Source organism: Heteronotia binoei, chromosome 12, assembly GCF_032191835.1.
Source record: "Heteronotia binoei isolate CCM8104 ecotype False Entrance Well chromosome 12, APGP_CSIRO_Hbin_v1, whole genome shotgun sequence".
Lineage (NCBI taxonomy): Eukaryota > Metazoa > Chordata > Lepidosauria > Squamata > Gekkonidae > Heteronotia > Heteronotia binoei.
The window spans coordinates 30,255,371-30,272,492 of record NC_083234.1 but is presented as its reverse complement, the minus strand read 5'-3'; the positions used below and the strand labels follow the sequence as shown (position 1 = coordinate 30,272,492).

At 42.5% G+C, this 17,122-nt stretch overlaps 1 protein-coding gene across 1 annotated transcript; it reads left to right on the top strand.

Annotated features, from left to right (window-relative positions):
* Nucleotides 1–2,601: 2,601 nt before the first annotated feature.
* On the top strand, nucleotides 2,602–16,449 carry MYL7 (myosin light chain 7). Its single transcript, XM_060250807.1, has 7 exons — nucleotides 2,602–2,745; nucleotides 6,751–6,861; nucleotides 10,741–10,816; nucleotides 12,803–12,907; nucleotides 14,255–14,333; nucleotides 15,276–15,324; nucleotides 16,240–16,449. Exons 1-7 carry the CDS (start codon nucleotides 2,743–2,745, stop codon nucleotides 16,339–16,341), a joined length of 525 nt encoding a protein of 174 aa, XP_060106790.1. The 5' UTR covers nucleotides 2,602–2,742; the 3' UTR covers nucleotides 16,342–16,449.
* Nucleotides 16,450–17,122: the final 673 nt, after the last annotated feature.

Genomic DNA, 17,122 nt, shown 5'->3' with positions numbered 1-17,122 from the left:
TACCAGAGAACATGTCTGCGCATGCCAAAGCTTCACACACATAGAAAAAGCATATGGTATCCCATTTCTATAAAATGGTGATTGCATGTATTGTGATTCATGCACACTCCAGCTATGTGCAATCCGAATGCCAAAATCAAATGTCTGAAAAGGGCTTAGGAATGTTATTTATTTCCCTGTAATAAGTACAAACAGATCTGTGTTGGCAATTTACAAGGTATGTATGCCAAAAAACAAAAACCATGCACAATTCTGTTTGTGAAATGTAACATCTGCCCCGTGGCAGAACCTTCAGGCTCCTGATTTCAGGTCATACTGTTATTTGACTCTGATATCCTTCTTACTGCAATAATGTCTTTTTTTCCTTTGTCTCCCGCCATCCTGCAGGAGCATTTTGTATTAAAAATATTAAGAATAAATTTTTTTTTAAATATATTGTATCACTTGTCCTTCTTGTGTCTTATTGTATTGATCAAGTATTGCTACAGTATGAAGTACAACATGAAGTACGACATGCTGTAAAAGTTACAGGGCAAGAAACAAGGTTTGCCTAGGCACAAAGCAAAATATTTTACCACTACCAAATTACGGAGGAAGTAGTGGTAAAAATTATGAAGTGGTAAAAACGGTGCTAAATACACAGGTTGCTTCTGCATGGCAATGATTCCCTGTTGCGCAGCCATGGCTGCTATAAATGCAGAGGCATTCGCAGTGTCAACAGAGAACTCATATGGGAGAATTCTACTTTTCTCCACCATCAGCCCACGACTGCTTTTCCCCACCTCCCCAATGTCACTGGAGACCTTTCTTCTGCCTTTTAAAAATTAGTTCCTGTATATCGTTATAACACTATAGCAACTACTGTTTTTTTAAAACCAATAAAAAAGCCCCTGCTGTCACAGAAGGCAGAGAAATAGCAGCAGGGAGGAGATGACCTACAGCAAAATAGTGCTGATGTGCATGGAGTTCTTGCTTTTTAATGCACCTTTCTAGTCATATAGCATGCAAACCTGCTTGGACTACAGGTTTTCATGAAAGATCATACCAAAACAGATGAAATTCTAGAAGTGAATGAGTGGAGGAGAATGTGTGGATGCTTCCCCCCGCCCCAAGGCTGTAGTCTGAGAGCCAAGTCATTTTGTGGATGTTGGGCATTGGCATAATTTATCGCCAGCTGTCCTGTATTTGCAGAGCTCAGAGTACCATACACAGGGCTATCCCATTTTAATATTGCGCTATCCTGGCAGGCAAGTTTGGCAGAGCAACATTATGTTTCCCAAGACACACTTTTATGTGATGGTTAAGGCTGAATTTGAATCCAAGTTTCACCAGCCAAACAACTGAGCTACAACATAGCACTGGCTCTGAATTCACCCTGGTCTTTTTAAAGATATAAGGTGATCCCTTTGTAATAAGGAGCATCTGGTCTAGGGAGTTGTACACAGAGACAATCCATGTAGATTACGATAACTACATCCCCCTTTAAATATTTTTTCTTTCTCATATTTGGGCTGGTATCTATAGATGTTTGAAAGCCACAAGGAAGGAAGGAAGGAAGGAAGGAAGGAAGGAAGGAAGGAAGGAAGGAAGGAAGGAAGGAAGGAAGGAAGGAAGGAAGGAATGGTTTTGTTAAATCTCAAATAATCCCAGATTAATTCTACCCAGCCATATAGTGCAGGCAGATGAGGATTAAAAATACTATAGATATCAGAGCTATGATGTACATTCTCTGAAGTTCAACATTGAGAAGAAAAATGATACTCTATCTCACAGTAACACATGTTTCCTTTCTGGTGAGTGGCATTTTAAATAAGACAGGGAGGCAGCACAGCCAGAAGAGAGGGATAGGAGCAGGGATGGCCAAACTTGCTTAATTTAAGAGCCACACAGAATAAATGTCAGATGTTTGAGAGCTGCAAGACATGAATGCCAGATGTTTGAGAGCTGGAAGGAAGGAAGGAAGGAAGGGAGGAAGGAAAAGAAAGAAAGAAAGAAAGAAAGAAAGAAAGAAAGAAAGAAAGAAAGAAAGAAAGAAAGAAAGAAAGAAAGAAAGAAAGAAAGAAAGAAACTTTAAATGCATTTTCCAAACTTGCAGCTGGCTTGGCTTGGAGAAGTGATTTAAAGAGACAAATGCCATCCAAGCTGGTCAATGGGGTGGTGGTGGCTTCAAGACCTACACAATATGTGTAAAAGAGCCACATGTGGCTCCCGAGCTGCAGTTTGGCCACCCCTCGTTAGGAGCAAATATTCATGGCATTGGGGCCATTAGAAATGGAGAAGGGGAATCATAGTCAGTTCCTGTACAGAGCTGGGTACATCTAAGACAATTTACTTCAAAGGGTTTAGCTGCACAGACTGCTGGTATGTATTTTATTTCCACAAAACATGGTGGAGAAGGAAGCAAAAATATTTACAGGAAAGCAATATCACCGCAGTTCATTCCCACCTTAGTTACCAGACTGGTTAGTGTAGAAAACCAATAGTTCTGAGACTAACAATCAGGTTTGGAATAGACAGTTTAGCTCAGAGAAGCTATAGTTTCCTCTGTCTACAAAACCTGGAATGTGGGGCTCTCACCCAGGCCTTTATCATTCTTCCAGTATCAAAGCTAGGACTGCCAAGTTTGGCTTTCTCCTGCTGCCTCGTTCCTGATTTAGCTCACCAAAGAGATAAGCCGAGGGATATAGCTCAAGCCCACAGCTGACACCTTCCAGAATTTCTTTGTTCTACAGGACTTCCAAGATGGTGAGTACCCAGTCCTTCTGCTTTTCCAAATTTCTTCCTCCACACTTTTGGGCAGCTCTGAATGAAGACTAAACCACAGCTGTCTCCCACAGAGAGGAAGGTAGTGAAAAGGCATAGGATATATGGATCCCTCTGTTTAGTCTCTCTACAGCAGACAGCAATGGTTCCATCTTCATCCAAGAAAGAAAGGATTGGGGAAAGATTGGCCTTAAATTTCAGACCAGATGGTGACAGGAAAGGGTCCCTTTTACCCAAGGGGGACAGCTTTGGAGATGCAGGGGAAACAGTGCCCAAAGATTGTACTTGTTCTGGTGCTGTTTCCTTGCATCCTTTCCCTCCCTTCTTGTTCATTTTACTTTCACTGACCAATTATGCCATTTAAAACTACCATCGGTTAAAATAAATCAGCATACTCGAATGAGCCTGATCTTGGACTTAATCCCATGGGTCTTGTGATGTTCCCACTATGTCACACCTTCCAAATGTTTCCTAATTAATACCTACTGTGGCATACTGTTGCTTATTTACACATTACTGATTAGACTTGCATCCTGCTTTTGATCAAGGTCCTCAAAGCAGCTGACTACATTTGTACAATGCCACAAATTCCATTTCAAAAGGAGAGGGGGGGGGGGTAATTCTCAAAATCTTAACAAACAAAACACAAAATAAATGGACCCAAGAGAAGCAATGTGGGTGGGGTGAAAGAAGAACAGATTGAAGAACAGAATGTTGTAATATTGAACAAACATAAAATACCCAAAAACAAAAACCAAACAGGCAAAAAGCCTCCCACATATGAAGAACATTCAGTTCCTCTGGAAAGAGGGAGAAGTAACAACTCAGCCGTTCCAGCAGCAGGTGCAGGAAAGTGACTTCATCGAACTCTCTCTCCTGGCTCTCTGCCACAGATCTAATACAATCACTATGCGACTTGCAAGTGCAATCCTAGAACGAGTTAAACCAGACTCAGCCCAATGATTTCAATGAACTTAAATGAGTGTCACTCTGTTGGGGACTGCCCTATGAGTCTAGTTGCTCCGGGATTTCAGTGAATGGAATTTTAAAAAATTGTGTGTAAAGGTGCTGATGGCAAAAGGAATATCTATCTTCCTATCCATCTCTGTTACATTTTTACATAGATTTCCAATTCTCTGTTTTATTCATACAACTCTGTGAGGTAGGTTAAGCAGAGACAGAGTGACCAGCCCAAGGTCACCCAGTGAGCTTTATAGCTTTGTAGAGATTTGAACCTGTTTCTTCCCAAACTTAGTCTTACACTCTTAACCACCACACTGTGTTGACTCTCATCCAGTAATGGAGAGCATCTATTGACTGTGTTTATAGGTATTCCAACAAATTCATTTGGGCAGGGCCTTTTTTCTGGAAAAAGAGGTGCCGGAACTCTCAAGAGGGAAAGGAAGGAGAAACTCCTCATGAATTTTTAAACATTTTTGGATAATTTTGTTTCCACAAAGAGATTCCAAAACCCCATTCCACTGTGTTCCCCCAGGGGGGGAAACCTTGCATTTGGGTGTTAGCTTTCATTATTTTGCTAATGTGCATGAAATAATTTTAGAATTCTGAACAGGATAGTTTTTTGGTGGTGGAAAATGGGGTTATCTTAAAAATGCAGCAGAGTTAGAACACTAATTTCTTAAACTACTGAATTATTTTAATCAAGAAAACCATAAAGTATATTACCATTAACAAAGTCCAAACATAAAAACTGCACTAGTACATGATGGACAACCATGTTAGAATTGACATGTTCTGCTGAATACCTGTTCCTAAATAGGCTAGAGAGTATTTTTACTTTATTTTTAAATTAAAAATTATTACCGTTTCAGTTCAGAGTCTGGTTACATTTGCTAAACTTGCCTATACATGCTGCAATCTTAAGAACACAATTTCCTGGGAGTAAGACTCATGGAGTAAAAAAGAACATACTTATGAGCAGGCCTGCTTCAGATTACTCTGATAGTGCATTAATATTCAGATATAATTTATGAATAGCCAGTCCAATTCAATGGAAGGATCTGCTTGTCTCTGTGGATCCCTTCTCCACTAATCTATCTATGGTCCTTAAGAAACTGTCTAAACCAGGGGTGTCAAACTCATTTGTTATGAGGGCCAAATATGACATAAATGAGACGTTGTCAGGCCAGGCTGAGCCACATCAGGTCAGACCATGTGTGTACCTATTTAAGATTAGGTAGCAAAAATATAAAAACTTTAAAGGACACAGACAAACACAATAAAAGATTTTTTTTAAAAAAACCCTTAAAATAAAACATGCTTGAAACATTAGCACTTGTTGGTCTTAAAGGTTTGGGTTTTTTTGTATCTCTCCCATGGAATTCAGGGAACTGGGCAAAGGAAACTCTGGCTCTTTCCCTCTCTCCCCAGGTGACCAGGAGGGGAAGGAGCTTCAACCAATGGAGAAAATCGAGGTTTTTCTCTGTAGCTCCTGAGTGATTAAGCAAGCCTTGTAAAGCAAGCTGAGATGCAGAAGGAAGCATGAGAGAGGGAGAAAGAAGCAGACAAGAGCCAATTGCTCGGGGGCCTGATAGGAGCCTGATTCGGCCCTCAGGCTGCATGTTTGACACCCTGGTATAAGCCAATAGCTACCATTCTCCTTGTGGGAATGAGTTCTGTAAGTTATTTAAGCTTTCAAGAGATGAAATACTTTGTTTTGTCTGTCCCAGACTTACTGCTCATCAACATCACTGGACCCCCTTTGGGATGGGGGAAAGCAAAGGAAAAATGCCCAAATAAATAGAACCATAGGGTATTTCTATGTTCAAATAATTTTGAGAAAGTCAGAGAAAAATTTATTCTGCTTTGTCTCCATAGCATTTATTTGGGCTCTGTCTAGAATGTCTAAATTCTGTTTTGTTGTACCAGCTCATAATACAATAAATTCTGTTTTGTTGTACCAGCTCATAATACACTCTCTCCCATGGGATGAAAAGATCCCTTTCATTTAAAAAAAATATTTCTTTGAAAAACCAGAAAAAAAGAACAAGGGAAAAATACTTAAAATCTAACAACTTGATAAAGTTCAAAAAAGAAAGTCATATGTAGAGTCGAAAATATGTAACAACAGTGGTGGCAGATCTACACATAAGCTTCTGTAAACAGTTTCCAACTATTTAGAAATAAGTCCACACACAATTTTCATCTATATGCTCTGCATTCAAATACTGAGAGAATTTTAAGGTCTTCAATCCCTGTTTACCAGAGGTGAGCTTTTATCTTTCCAATGCAGTAATGTATTTTAATGTTTTAAGAACATAGAGGGTCCATTTTCATCTACCATTGATTAGCCTCCAAGAGAGAGGTAAATCATTGAAAGTACATAAGCATCCTCAAAAATCAATGATCATTCTAATACAAAATTGATCCAAGTAATAACTTCTTTCCAGAAAAAAACAATAACAGCATGCTCCCCAAGCAAAGGCATTGGGATAATTGTTTAATATAGTAGAGTTTTGCCCAGTCATAGAAGTGTGATACTGAGTGCATTAAATAAATCTTCCAAGAAGTATATTTCAAAAGGTTAAAACTTATATTTATTCAAGTAGATCCTGTTCACAGTTAGGTTGCAGTCAAAAGAAGAGACAGAAGCCTAATCTAAAGAGTACTTTCCCTTTTACAAATGGCCAGTTGATTTGACATAAGGTGTATGGGCACTGTACCAGCAGGAGAGACATGTAGAAACATGTGTCTCCATGGAAGGTCAGAGAAGAGAGAAAGAGAAAGGGTCAGAGGGCAGCGCCCAGGTTAAAACAAAGAGAGGCATCCCATTCAAGGCGATAACACCAATACACCATTAGAGTGATATAGTGCCCACCAGTGTTCTGGCATGCATGCTGAGTTGCTCACGCCAACATAAGGGACGCGTCCTTTGAGTTACAACATCAAGATCCTTTTCATGTTGATTGGCTAGGATCCAGGACAACAGAATCTCCAGTACTTTAACCAGTGACTTTTCCCCCCCAGGCTAGCAGAAAAGCTGGGACTCGAAGCAAAGCAGCTGCAAAGCGTCAGCAGAGGGGCTCTTCCAATGTCTTCTCCATGTTTGAACAGTCTCAGATCCAGGAGTTCAAGGAGGTGAGGGAGTCTTAGGCTGAGGCCTGTTCTCCACTTTTAAACAGAAAGCAGAGGAAATTAATTCAGAATGCATCCAATGAAAGCCTTTGACAAAGGTGGGTTCTTAGGGGTCATTTACCAGTTGATTATTTCTAAAATGAGAGGTAATGGAAGCCTCGTAGCCTAAAAAATAGGGTTGCCAGACCCCCCCACCTCCATTGGTGGTGGAGGTATGGTTGCCAATCCCCAGGTGGGGACAGGAGATCCCTGGTTTGGAGGCCCTCCCCTCACTTCAGGGTCATCAGAAAGTGGGGGTGGGGGAAGGGAAATGTCTGCTGGACACTCCATTCCCTATGGAGACTGATTCCCATAGGGTATAATGGAGAATTGATCCACGAGTATCTGGGGCTCTGGGGAGGCTGTTTTTTGAGGTAAAGGCACAAAATTTTCAACATAGCATCTAGCGCCTCTCCTCAAAACACCCTCCAGGCTTCAAAAGGATTGGACCAGGGGGTCCAATTCTATGAGCCTCAAAAGAAGCTGCCCCTATCCTTCATTATTTCCAGAGGAGGGAAGGCATTTAAAAGGTATGCAGTCCCTTTAAATGTGATGGCCAGAACCCCCTTTGGAGTTCAGTTATGCTTATCACAACATTGCTCCTGACTCCACCCCCAAGGTCTCCTGGCTCCACCCCCAAAGTCCCCAGATATTTCTTGAATTGGATTTGGCAACCCTAGATGGAGGTCCCCCACTGCCCCATCGCTGATCAGTTAGCTGTGGAGAGGGGGCTTACTTGAAAAAAGTGTGAGGCCCAGTTGACATGTCTACATCACTTCCAACAAGACCTGGAAGTGCTGTCATCACATCAACAACATTGGGGAGACACTCTGGTATCTGGGCAAAAACTCTATGGTAGAAGCCAAATTTACCGTAGAGCTTTTGCCCAAATACCATAGCATTACGCCAGTATTGTTGCATGATGATGTAACTTCTGGGTCACATCAGAAGTGATGTAGACGCATTGCAATGTTGGCTGGGCCCCCCTCCCATTCTTGATAAGTCCTCCTCATACCGTACTGGTTGCCAGGAGGGACCTGGAAATCCTAATAAGAACATACAGTAGGGTTGCCAATACCCAGGTGGGATAAAGAGGATGCCAAAGGCTCCATGTAAAATCAGCTTTTCAATATGATTATCAAAAACTAATACTAATGTCTTACAAAAAGTCTCAGCAACATTTTCTTCATGTAAATCCAATTTATTTTACCACAAAGCAGTCAGCCTTGGAAAGGTGTGGATTGGCCCAAATTCATATACCATACATCCACTATGTCTGTTTATTTCCTTTAGCTGCATATATATATTATATTCACAGCAGAATAATCAATAATGCGATAGGTTCAATCGATTTTACTTTTCCTGTTTCACTTCCATGCTTTATCTCAGCCCAAAGCTTATCACTTTACAAAACACAACTCCTTCCTTTTACTATCGCTTCACTCTCATCTTGTTGATTCTACTGAAGATGAGAGTGAAGCAATAGTAAAAGGAAGGAGTTGTGTTTTGGGCTGAGATAAAGCGTGGAAGCGAAACAGGAAAAGTAAAATCGATTGAACCTGTCTCATTATTAATTAATCTGTTGTGAATATAATATATATATGCAGCTAAAAGAAATAAACTGACATAGTGGATGTATGGTATATGAATTCGGACCAATCCACACCTTTCCAAGACTGATTGCTTTGTGGTAAAATAAACTGGATTTACATGAAGAAAATGTTGCTGAGACTTTTTTTAAGACGTTGGTATTAGTGTTTGGATAATCATATTGAAAAGCTGATTTTACACGGAGCCTGTTGGCATTCTCTTCATTCTTCCTTTCCGTGTGACTTTTTTGTAATGCTTAATCCCCAGATGGGGACAGGGGATCCCCTGGTTTGGAGGCCCTCCCCCCACTTCAGAGTCATCAGAAGGGGAGGGGAGATGTCTGCTGGGTACTCCATTATTCCCTATGGAGACCACTTCCCATAGGGTATAATGGAGAATTGATCTGCAGGTATCTGGGGCCCTGGGGGAGGGCTGTTTTTTTAGGTAGAGGTACCAAAATTGCAGCATAGCATTGGGTACCTCTCCTCAAAACACCCTCTAAGTTTCAAATGGATTGGACCAGGGGGTCCAATTCTATGAGCCCCAAAAGAAGGTGTCCCTATCTTTCATTATTTCCAATGGAGGGAAGACATTTAAAAGGTGTGCAGTCCCTTTAAATGTGATGGCCAGAACTCTCCCTGGAGTTCAGTTATGCTTGTCACAATCTTGCTTCTGGCTCCATCCCCAATGTCTCCTGACTCCACCCCCAAAGTCTCCTGGCTCCATCCCCAGAGTCCCCAACTATTTCTTTAATTGGACTTGGCAACTCTAACATTCAAGGTGCCTTCTAGGCCTGTAGTTCATCAAGTCCAGCATCCTTACCACAGTGGCCAACCCTGATGCCCTGGAGGTCCACAAACTGGGCTTGGAAGCCAAGGCCTTGCTTGATGTTGCCTCTTGGTATTTGTATTCAGACATATATTTCTCCTCTCCTTAATTTTTCCTCACAATAACCCTGTGAGGTAGATTAGGCTGAAAATGTGTGACTGACCTTTGTTCACGCAGCAAACTTCCATGCCTGATCCCAGATCCTAGTCCAGGGGTGGCCAAACTGTGGCTCAGGAACATGTGGCTCTTTCACACATATGTGGCTCTCAAAGCCCCCACCACCCTGTCAGCTGGCTTGGAGAAGACATTTCTCTCTTTAAATCACTTCTCCAAGCCAAGCCAGCTGGCAGCTTGGAGAATGTATTTAAAGATGCTTTCTTTCCACCTCTCCCCTTCCTTCCTTCCTTCCTTCCTTCCTTCCTTCCTTCCTTCCTTCCTTCCTTCCTTCCTTCCTTCCTTCCTTCCTTCCTTCCTTCCTTCCTTCCTTCCTTCCTGTCTTGTGGCTCTCAGACATTTGATGTTTATTCTTCGTGGCTCTTATATTAAGCAAGTTTGGCTACCCCTGTCCTAGTCCAACTCTGTAAGCACTACAACATACTCTGGCTAAGATATTTACAGTGCCGAGTTGCGGAAGCTTCTTTTAATCATCATGGCAGGCTGGTATCTATTGGACTTATTTTCCACAAGTCTATCTAATTCCCTTTTAAAGCCATCTATGTAGTGGTAGTGAATGTCAAAATTTAATTACTTGTTGAGTGAAGAATTATTTCTGTCCTCCAGCCTGGAAGTGTTGGGGAATGATTTGTGGTGAAGGAAAGACATGTGCTGACATCAACATATAAAAATAGCCATTGGAATTTGTTCTTAGACAAGATTTAAACACGGCACCACCAGTGGGCCTGAAAACCTTACCTATGCAATGCTGCATGACCCAATATCATGTTTGGCTACTATGCTTATAATGTTAGCATCCCAAGGATCCATAGCACAAGTGGGTGTTGTACTAGTGTGCAGGTACAGTGGCCCAGTGGGTGCATGCAACATCACACAGGTAAGTTCTTTTTGCCCATCTATAACCCTGGAGGAAGATTAGACAGGAGAGAAGCAAAACTGGGTTGCACATGTAAGTCAGTCCCCCTCAAAGCACACACAATGTTATGATCCAAGGTGTTTGAGGTACTCAAAATACTTTTGAAACAAAGAAAAAAACATATAGTCCAATGTGGTAAAGGCTATTCTGCAAATAATCATGCCATTGAGGCTGATAAAATAGTGTTACCATTCAGAAACATTTTGGAAAGCATTTCAATTTGCTGGCTGCAAGAAAGCATTCTTCAAAACGAACATCAAAGGGAGGCCCCAACAGGAAACTGCTGGACAAAGGAATGGAACTCCAAATAATAAATATGTTTATCTTTCCCCAAGGCATTCAGCTGCATTGATCAGAACCGTGATGGTATTATCAGCAAATCAGACTTGAAAGAAACATATGGCCAACTTGGTGAGTGAGTACAGTTGTTAGGAAATGGCATTCTGTATGAATTCAGATCCATGCATGACTGTAATTCATATTCAGGCTGTGGAAATTGGGAAGAGAAGGAGTTTTAACCTTTTACATCCACATGGCTGTTATTACTGGAAGAGAATGGATCATTGCTTACATTTGTTTTCCCTTTCAGGGCTAATAATAGTGCAGGAAGGGGGATCTTCATTTGATGAACCCATAGTGGCAGAAAAGGGTTAAACCCTTCTCTCTTGCATTATGGCTCCAGTCTGAACAGGGCTCCTGCACAGATATTTCTCCCTTCACAACCCTGGAAATGTCTGCTCATGATTCTCCTAGTATCATACTGTTATGGAACCTGGCCAAGGGCTCCATAAGTTCTCAGAAATACCCAAAGAAACAATACAAACAATTCAGGTTTACTTACAAACAGATCTTTAATAATGTCAAAGTCACAGAAGACGAAAGCTAAGTTTTGATCAGCAGGGCCTCAAGTATGCATGCACACACAGAGTGAAACTTAGCCAGTCAAGACTACAGGCATGACTAAAATGACATGTCTTATGCTATAAATGCTGACTACGAGTCAAAGAATGATTAAGTTATCCCAAACACTTGAATGAGCCAGGCTGACTTCCAGTGGGGGAAGAAGCCACCCAGGCACTGAAGATAAGTGCTGCTAGCAAGCAGGAGAGAGAGCCTCTTGGTACTGGCCAATCAACGTTGAGACTCAAGGCAACTAAGCACCAGCATGTAACAAAGATGGAGTCACCCAGGTCATACACATGCCTAGTTAGGTTTTCCCATGTAAAGGGCAGAATTCCAGGTTCAGGTATAGATTCTGGCCCTAGCCAAGCTGGATGCACTTAGTTATCTATTGAATTAATTTATACTCCTCCTTTCTCCCCAGTGGGGACCTCTCCTCCATTTTATCCTCATGACTACCTTGTGAAGTGGGTTAGACTGAGACAGTGCGACTGGCCCAAGCAAGGTCACCCAGCAAGTTTCCATAGCACAAAGTGGGAATTCCTATTTTAGTCTAGACACTAATCCAACTACACCATACATAAGCGATTAAAATGTGTTTAAGTACCCCTCTGAAAAAGGATCTATATACCCTCCCATTAGAGAGAGGTAATGATCACGGGGGGGTGGCGGAGAGGAATAGCACATTGTGTCAGATGTAATTTATATTTCCCACGGGATAGGAAGAACAGTGTATAGAAACTCTTAACATGACAGCTTGGAGATTCCTTGATATAGACGCTGCGGCTCTTCCTCTGTGCATATCTAATATCAAGGCACCGGGCTCTTGTCACAGGGTGTCTGTTGTGGGGGAGGAAGGTAAAGGAGATTGTGAGCTGCTCTGAGACTCTTCGGAGTGGAGGGCGGGATATAAATCCAATATCTTCTTCATCTTCAATATCTTGTCTTATTGATTTACCTTCCTGGAATGAGGCCAGTGATGCTCTCAGGGCTGGACTTTGAAGCAGATATTCAGGGCCCACCTCATGCAGTTGGCAGGGGGCAGGGTAAGCTGATGCTTCACTTTTGAAGATTACAGGATCATCTAAAGGGACTAAAGCTGCCAGGTCCCCCCCCCCCCCGGCTACTGGCAGGGGATGGGGGAATAATGTTGCCAGCCTGGGAAACTCTTGGATGTTTGGGAAAGGTGCCTGGGGAGGACAGGGACCTCAGTGGGGCACAATGCCACAGATTCCACCCTCTAGAGCAGCCATTTTCTCCAGAGGACCCAATTTCTGTAGTGTGGAGATGAGCTGTAATTCTAAGGGATCCCCAGGCCCCACCTGGAGGCTGGCATCCCTAAAAGGGACAAACCCATGATGTTGGGCTATATAGTTATTTGCAAGAGCACAAGATCTCATATGTCTTTGGATGGTGATGGCCACCCATGACAGGAAATGTTAAAGGCTTCATCCATTTCGAAAATGAGTTTTTACTGGGTGCCTGCTTTCTCCACAGGAAAAATGAATGTGAAGGATGAGGAGCTGGAAGAGATGCTGAAGGAAGGGAAAGGGCCAATTAATTTCACAGTCTTTTTAACCCTCTTTGGAGAGAAACTGAATGGTGAGTTACTTAGTGCCACCCTGGCCTTTCCAAAACAGAATCCGGACCACAGAAAATCACTGTATATTTTGCTGCTGCCATCTTTCCTCACAGGTCAGAACCCTAGTGCCTCTAGGGTTAAATCTCTGAGTGGGTAGATGGCTACATCTCATTGCTAGTGTACACACTCACACATGTAAATGCCATGTTCCTGAACACTTAAGCACAGTGCACACACAGACTGCTGTTTCTAAACTGTGCCATGTCCTAAATTGCTGGCAACGTATAACGGAAAATATAGTTTACTAGTGTATCTTTAGCTAGAAGAACTTTCACCCTTCTGACTTTTAACATTTCAAGACAGATCATTGTAGAATGAATACATCCAACAGAGAGCAGGTGATGAGCAGCTTAGTTTCAACAGTGCATAGTAGAAGAGGAGGAACAGCTTTTATTTATTTAGCTATTTATACCCTGCTTTTCTCCCCAATGGGAACACAAAGCAACTTACAATGCTCTTCCCTCCTCCATTTTATCCTCACAATGACTTTGTGAAGTAAATTAGGCTGACAGAGACTGACTGGCCTAAGGTCACTCAGTGAGTAAAGTCACCAACTTTGGGTTGGGAAATTCCCTGAGATTTGGGGGTGGAGCCTGGGCAGGGCAGGGAGGAACCTCAGCAGGGGATAATGCAATGGAATCCACCCTCCAAAGCAGTCATTTTCCCTAGAGGAACTGATCTTTGTAGGTTGGAGACAGGTTGTAATCCCCAGGCCCTACATGGAGCTTAGCATTCCTACCAGTGAGATTCCACAGAAAGAGTCAGTGTTTGAACCACGGTCTCCCAGATCCTAAGAAGAAGAAGAATTGGTTTTTATACCCCACCCTTCACTTCCCGAAGGAGAGGAGCTTACAATCACCTTCCCTTCCTCTCCCCACAACCATCACCCTGTGAGGTAGGTGAGGCTGAGAGAGTTCTGAGAGAAAGTAACTGTCACCCAGCTGGCTGCTTGTGGAGAGTGGGAAATCAAACCTGGTTCTCCAGATCAGAGTCCAACACTCTTAGCCACTATACCAAACTGGTTCTCTTACCCCATCACTCTAACTAGTACAGCACACCAGCTTAGGAAAGTGATCCTTGGTTTGAAGTAGAGTTGTTACAAACATGGCCTTATTTTCAGTGTTGAAATGTTGGAAGGCAGGGGATCTGCCTTGGTGACCTTCAGCATCAGTCACTGTTTCCCCCCACCTTGGGCTCAAAGCTACCTTCTCAACTAACGATGATAGCCTGATTTCCTGATGAAAAGGGGCCTCCATTACCTGGTGAGGCTAGTGCATCCTGAACAATCTTTCTGTTCTTCTCCACAGGGACTGACCCAGAAGAATCAATCCTTGCTGCCTTCAAGCTCTTTGACTCCAATGGAACAGGTTATATCAACAAAGATGAGTAAGCACAAATGCTATCTCCTTTCTTGGTGCAGCCAGTAGGGCTCTGACCCTCACCCTGTAGACCATATTAGGCACATACTTCATTCCTTAATCACTGGAGATTTTAGGGTTGTCAGCTCCAGGTTGGGAAGTACCTGGAGATTAGATAGTGAAGGATGGGGAGGGTGGAGTTTGGGAAGGGAGGGGAGACCCCAGCAAGGTCTAATGCCATAGAGTCTACCCTCCAAGGTAGCCATTTTCTTCAGGGAACTGATCTTGGTCATCTGGAGATCAATTGTAATAGTGGGAGATCTCCAGGTGCCACCTGGAGGTTAGCGAGTATGTCCATACCTGTTAACACTTCAGAGATTAAAACAGGAACAAAGTTATCTCAACCAAGAGTAATTCTGACATCTCCATCCTCTCTTTACTGTTGCATCATTTACTCTTCAGTAGCCTGTGTTCTACAAATTTAAAAGCCAAAGTGGTGTGTTTTCTTTTGGCTGAAAATCTACCCCGAAAAAATTGTAATGGTCCTACAATATTTTGAATGCTAAGGCATCATTCAAAATATATTTCAGTGGCTGAAGAGTATGAAATGGCATTGCATGGTGCCTTAGTGCACTTTGTGCACAAATCTGCCAACATGGCAATGAAATAAAAGATACATTCATGTACTCCTCTCAGAGATTTAACTTCTAGAGAAACCAAGTAGGGAGCAGAATGACAACAATTTTATGAATTCACAGTGACAAAGTTTTAATAAGACATCCCCAAAAACTAAAATAGGGGGGAAAAAATCTAACACAGTGCTCCATCAGGGAAAGGGACTATAAAAGAGGCTTTGTCCCTGATGAAGAAGGGCAACTGGAATACACAGACTCAGGTTTGCCTAGCAGAAACAAATCTGAAATTTGGGTGAATTCTAAACACTAACTTTAAAAAAACCCTTGGTTTCCAGGTTTAAACAACTCCTACTAACGCAGGCAGACAAGTTCTCTGCTGAGGAGGTGAGGTAACCATTCTTGATGAACCAATAACCAGAATTTCCCTTGCATCCCGTCTAAAAATCCCCATTCCCTGATAACTGGAATCTTCTTTTTGTGAGCTAAACAAAGCCTCTCTTCTCAACCAGACCTCTTAAAATGTCAACTTTGAATAGGGTTGCCAACTCCAGGTTGGGAAATTCCTGCAGATTTAGGGGTGGAGCCTAGGGAAGGTGGGGGGGGGGAGCTCAGCACACTAATTTATGCAGTAGCTCACAACTTTAATGCCAGTAGCTCACAAAGTAGAATTTTTGCTCACAAGACTCCACAGCAGGGGTGGAGAACTTTTCTTCTGCCAAGGGTCATTTGGATATTTATAGCATCATTCATGGGTCATACAAAATTATTAACTTAAAAAACAGTGCTCTGCCGAGGGAGAACGATTCTGGCTGGCAAAATTAATGCAAATATTGTTTTTCTGTTTGAAGTCACATGGGGAGAGCCTAACTCAGCTCACACACACACCGGTCTGCTGCCCTAGGCAAATCCCTAGGTCCAGACATATTAGACCACAACCCCTAATATTAGCATATTAGGTCACACACATTAGCATATTAGGCCACACCATCTTGGATAACTGAACTGGTGGTAGCTGGCTCCCACCCCCCAACCCTGCCAGCCCTCCCTCCCTCCCTCCCTCCCTCCCTTCAGCTGCTCCCAGCAGACCTTTAAAGGCACCCACATACCCCAGCAGCAGTCCTTCACAATGCCCACAAGAGAGAGGGGGTGGGGCTCGGTCCAGTTATCTCTGAGGGCCAGACCTAATGATCTCCGGCCCTCGGACCTGACGTTCCCCACCCCTGCTCCATAGCATAAAGGGAGTATTGGTTATGAGTGATTTCATATTGTTACCCTCTTCCTGTATTTCTTTCTTTCTAGGTGGAACAAATGTTTGCGCTAGCTCCCATTGATGTGGCTGGGAACATTGATTACAAATCTCTATGTTATATCATCACACATGGTGATGAGAAGGAAGACTGAGAGAAGAACACTGGCAAAAATACCCAGGATGTGGTGACTAGTGCCTACCAAGGCAATCAGCACAATACATTGCTAAGTCTTCTGCAAATAAAAGCCCCAATGAGGAGAGAATAAGCCTCTAATTATGAACGTAGGATGAAAGGGAATGCATGGGTGAAGATGGTTGTAATATTTTTTACGACAGGGCAGATCTGGAAAGACTCACTGTATTTGATTGGCTTGTTCCTTTTCTATCCAGATTCAAAATCCTTAAACAAAATGGTTCTGCAGGTTTACAGCAGAAGTTGGCTGTGAGCAGTACTGATTGGCTAGAAACTATGCCCCAATCCAGGCCCCCTCAAACCTCTACAAAGATGTCCATTTTAATTAGTAAGGCAACAAATTAATGACAAAATAAGTACACATACATATGGCACTTAAAAAAGGATAGATGACAGACAGACAGATAGATGACTGTGTGTGTGTGTGTGTGTGTGCGTGTAAAAGAGAGAGAGAAGTGGAGAATCCATGAGGACTCACAAAGGAGTGGAATGTCCTTTCCCTCTCAGGCCCTCATCTTCCCCATCTGTGCTCTATTTTCTTTCTGTCACGCTGTTCTGTTCTAATTTTTCTCTTTAGTTTCAAAATGAAATTATTGAGACCTTGGCAGCCATTTTAGGTTCTTTAGGCAACCAGAGACTATATCAGATCAACAATGTAATTGCTTGAGCATTCTAAAATGACTACCAAGATCTCATGAGGTAGCCATGCAAGATATTGGCACATTTAAATTTTTTATTCA

Bases quoted from the DNA above. Each gene is read 5' to 3' on its own strand.
- MYL7 (XM_060250807.1), top strand. The intron at 10,817-12,802 runs GTGAGTGAGTAC...CTTTCTCCACAG, and splicing joins AGAAACATATGGCCAACTTG to GAAAAATGAATGTGAAGGAT. The intron at 15,325-16,239 runs GTGAGGTAACCA...CTTTCTTTCTAG, and splicing joins ACAAGTTCTCTGCTGAGGAG to GTGGAACAAATGTTTGCGCT.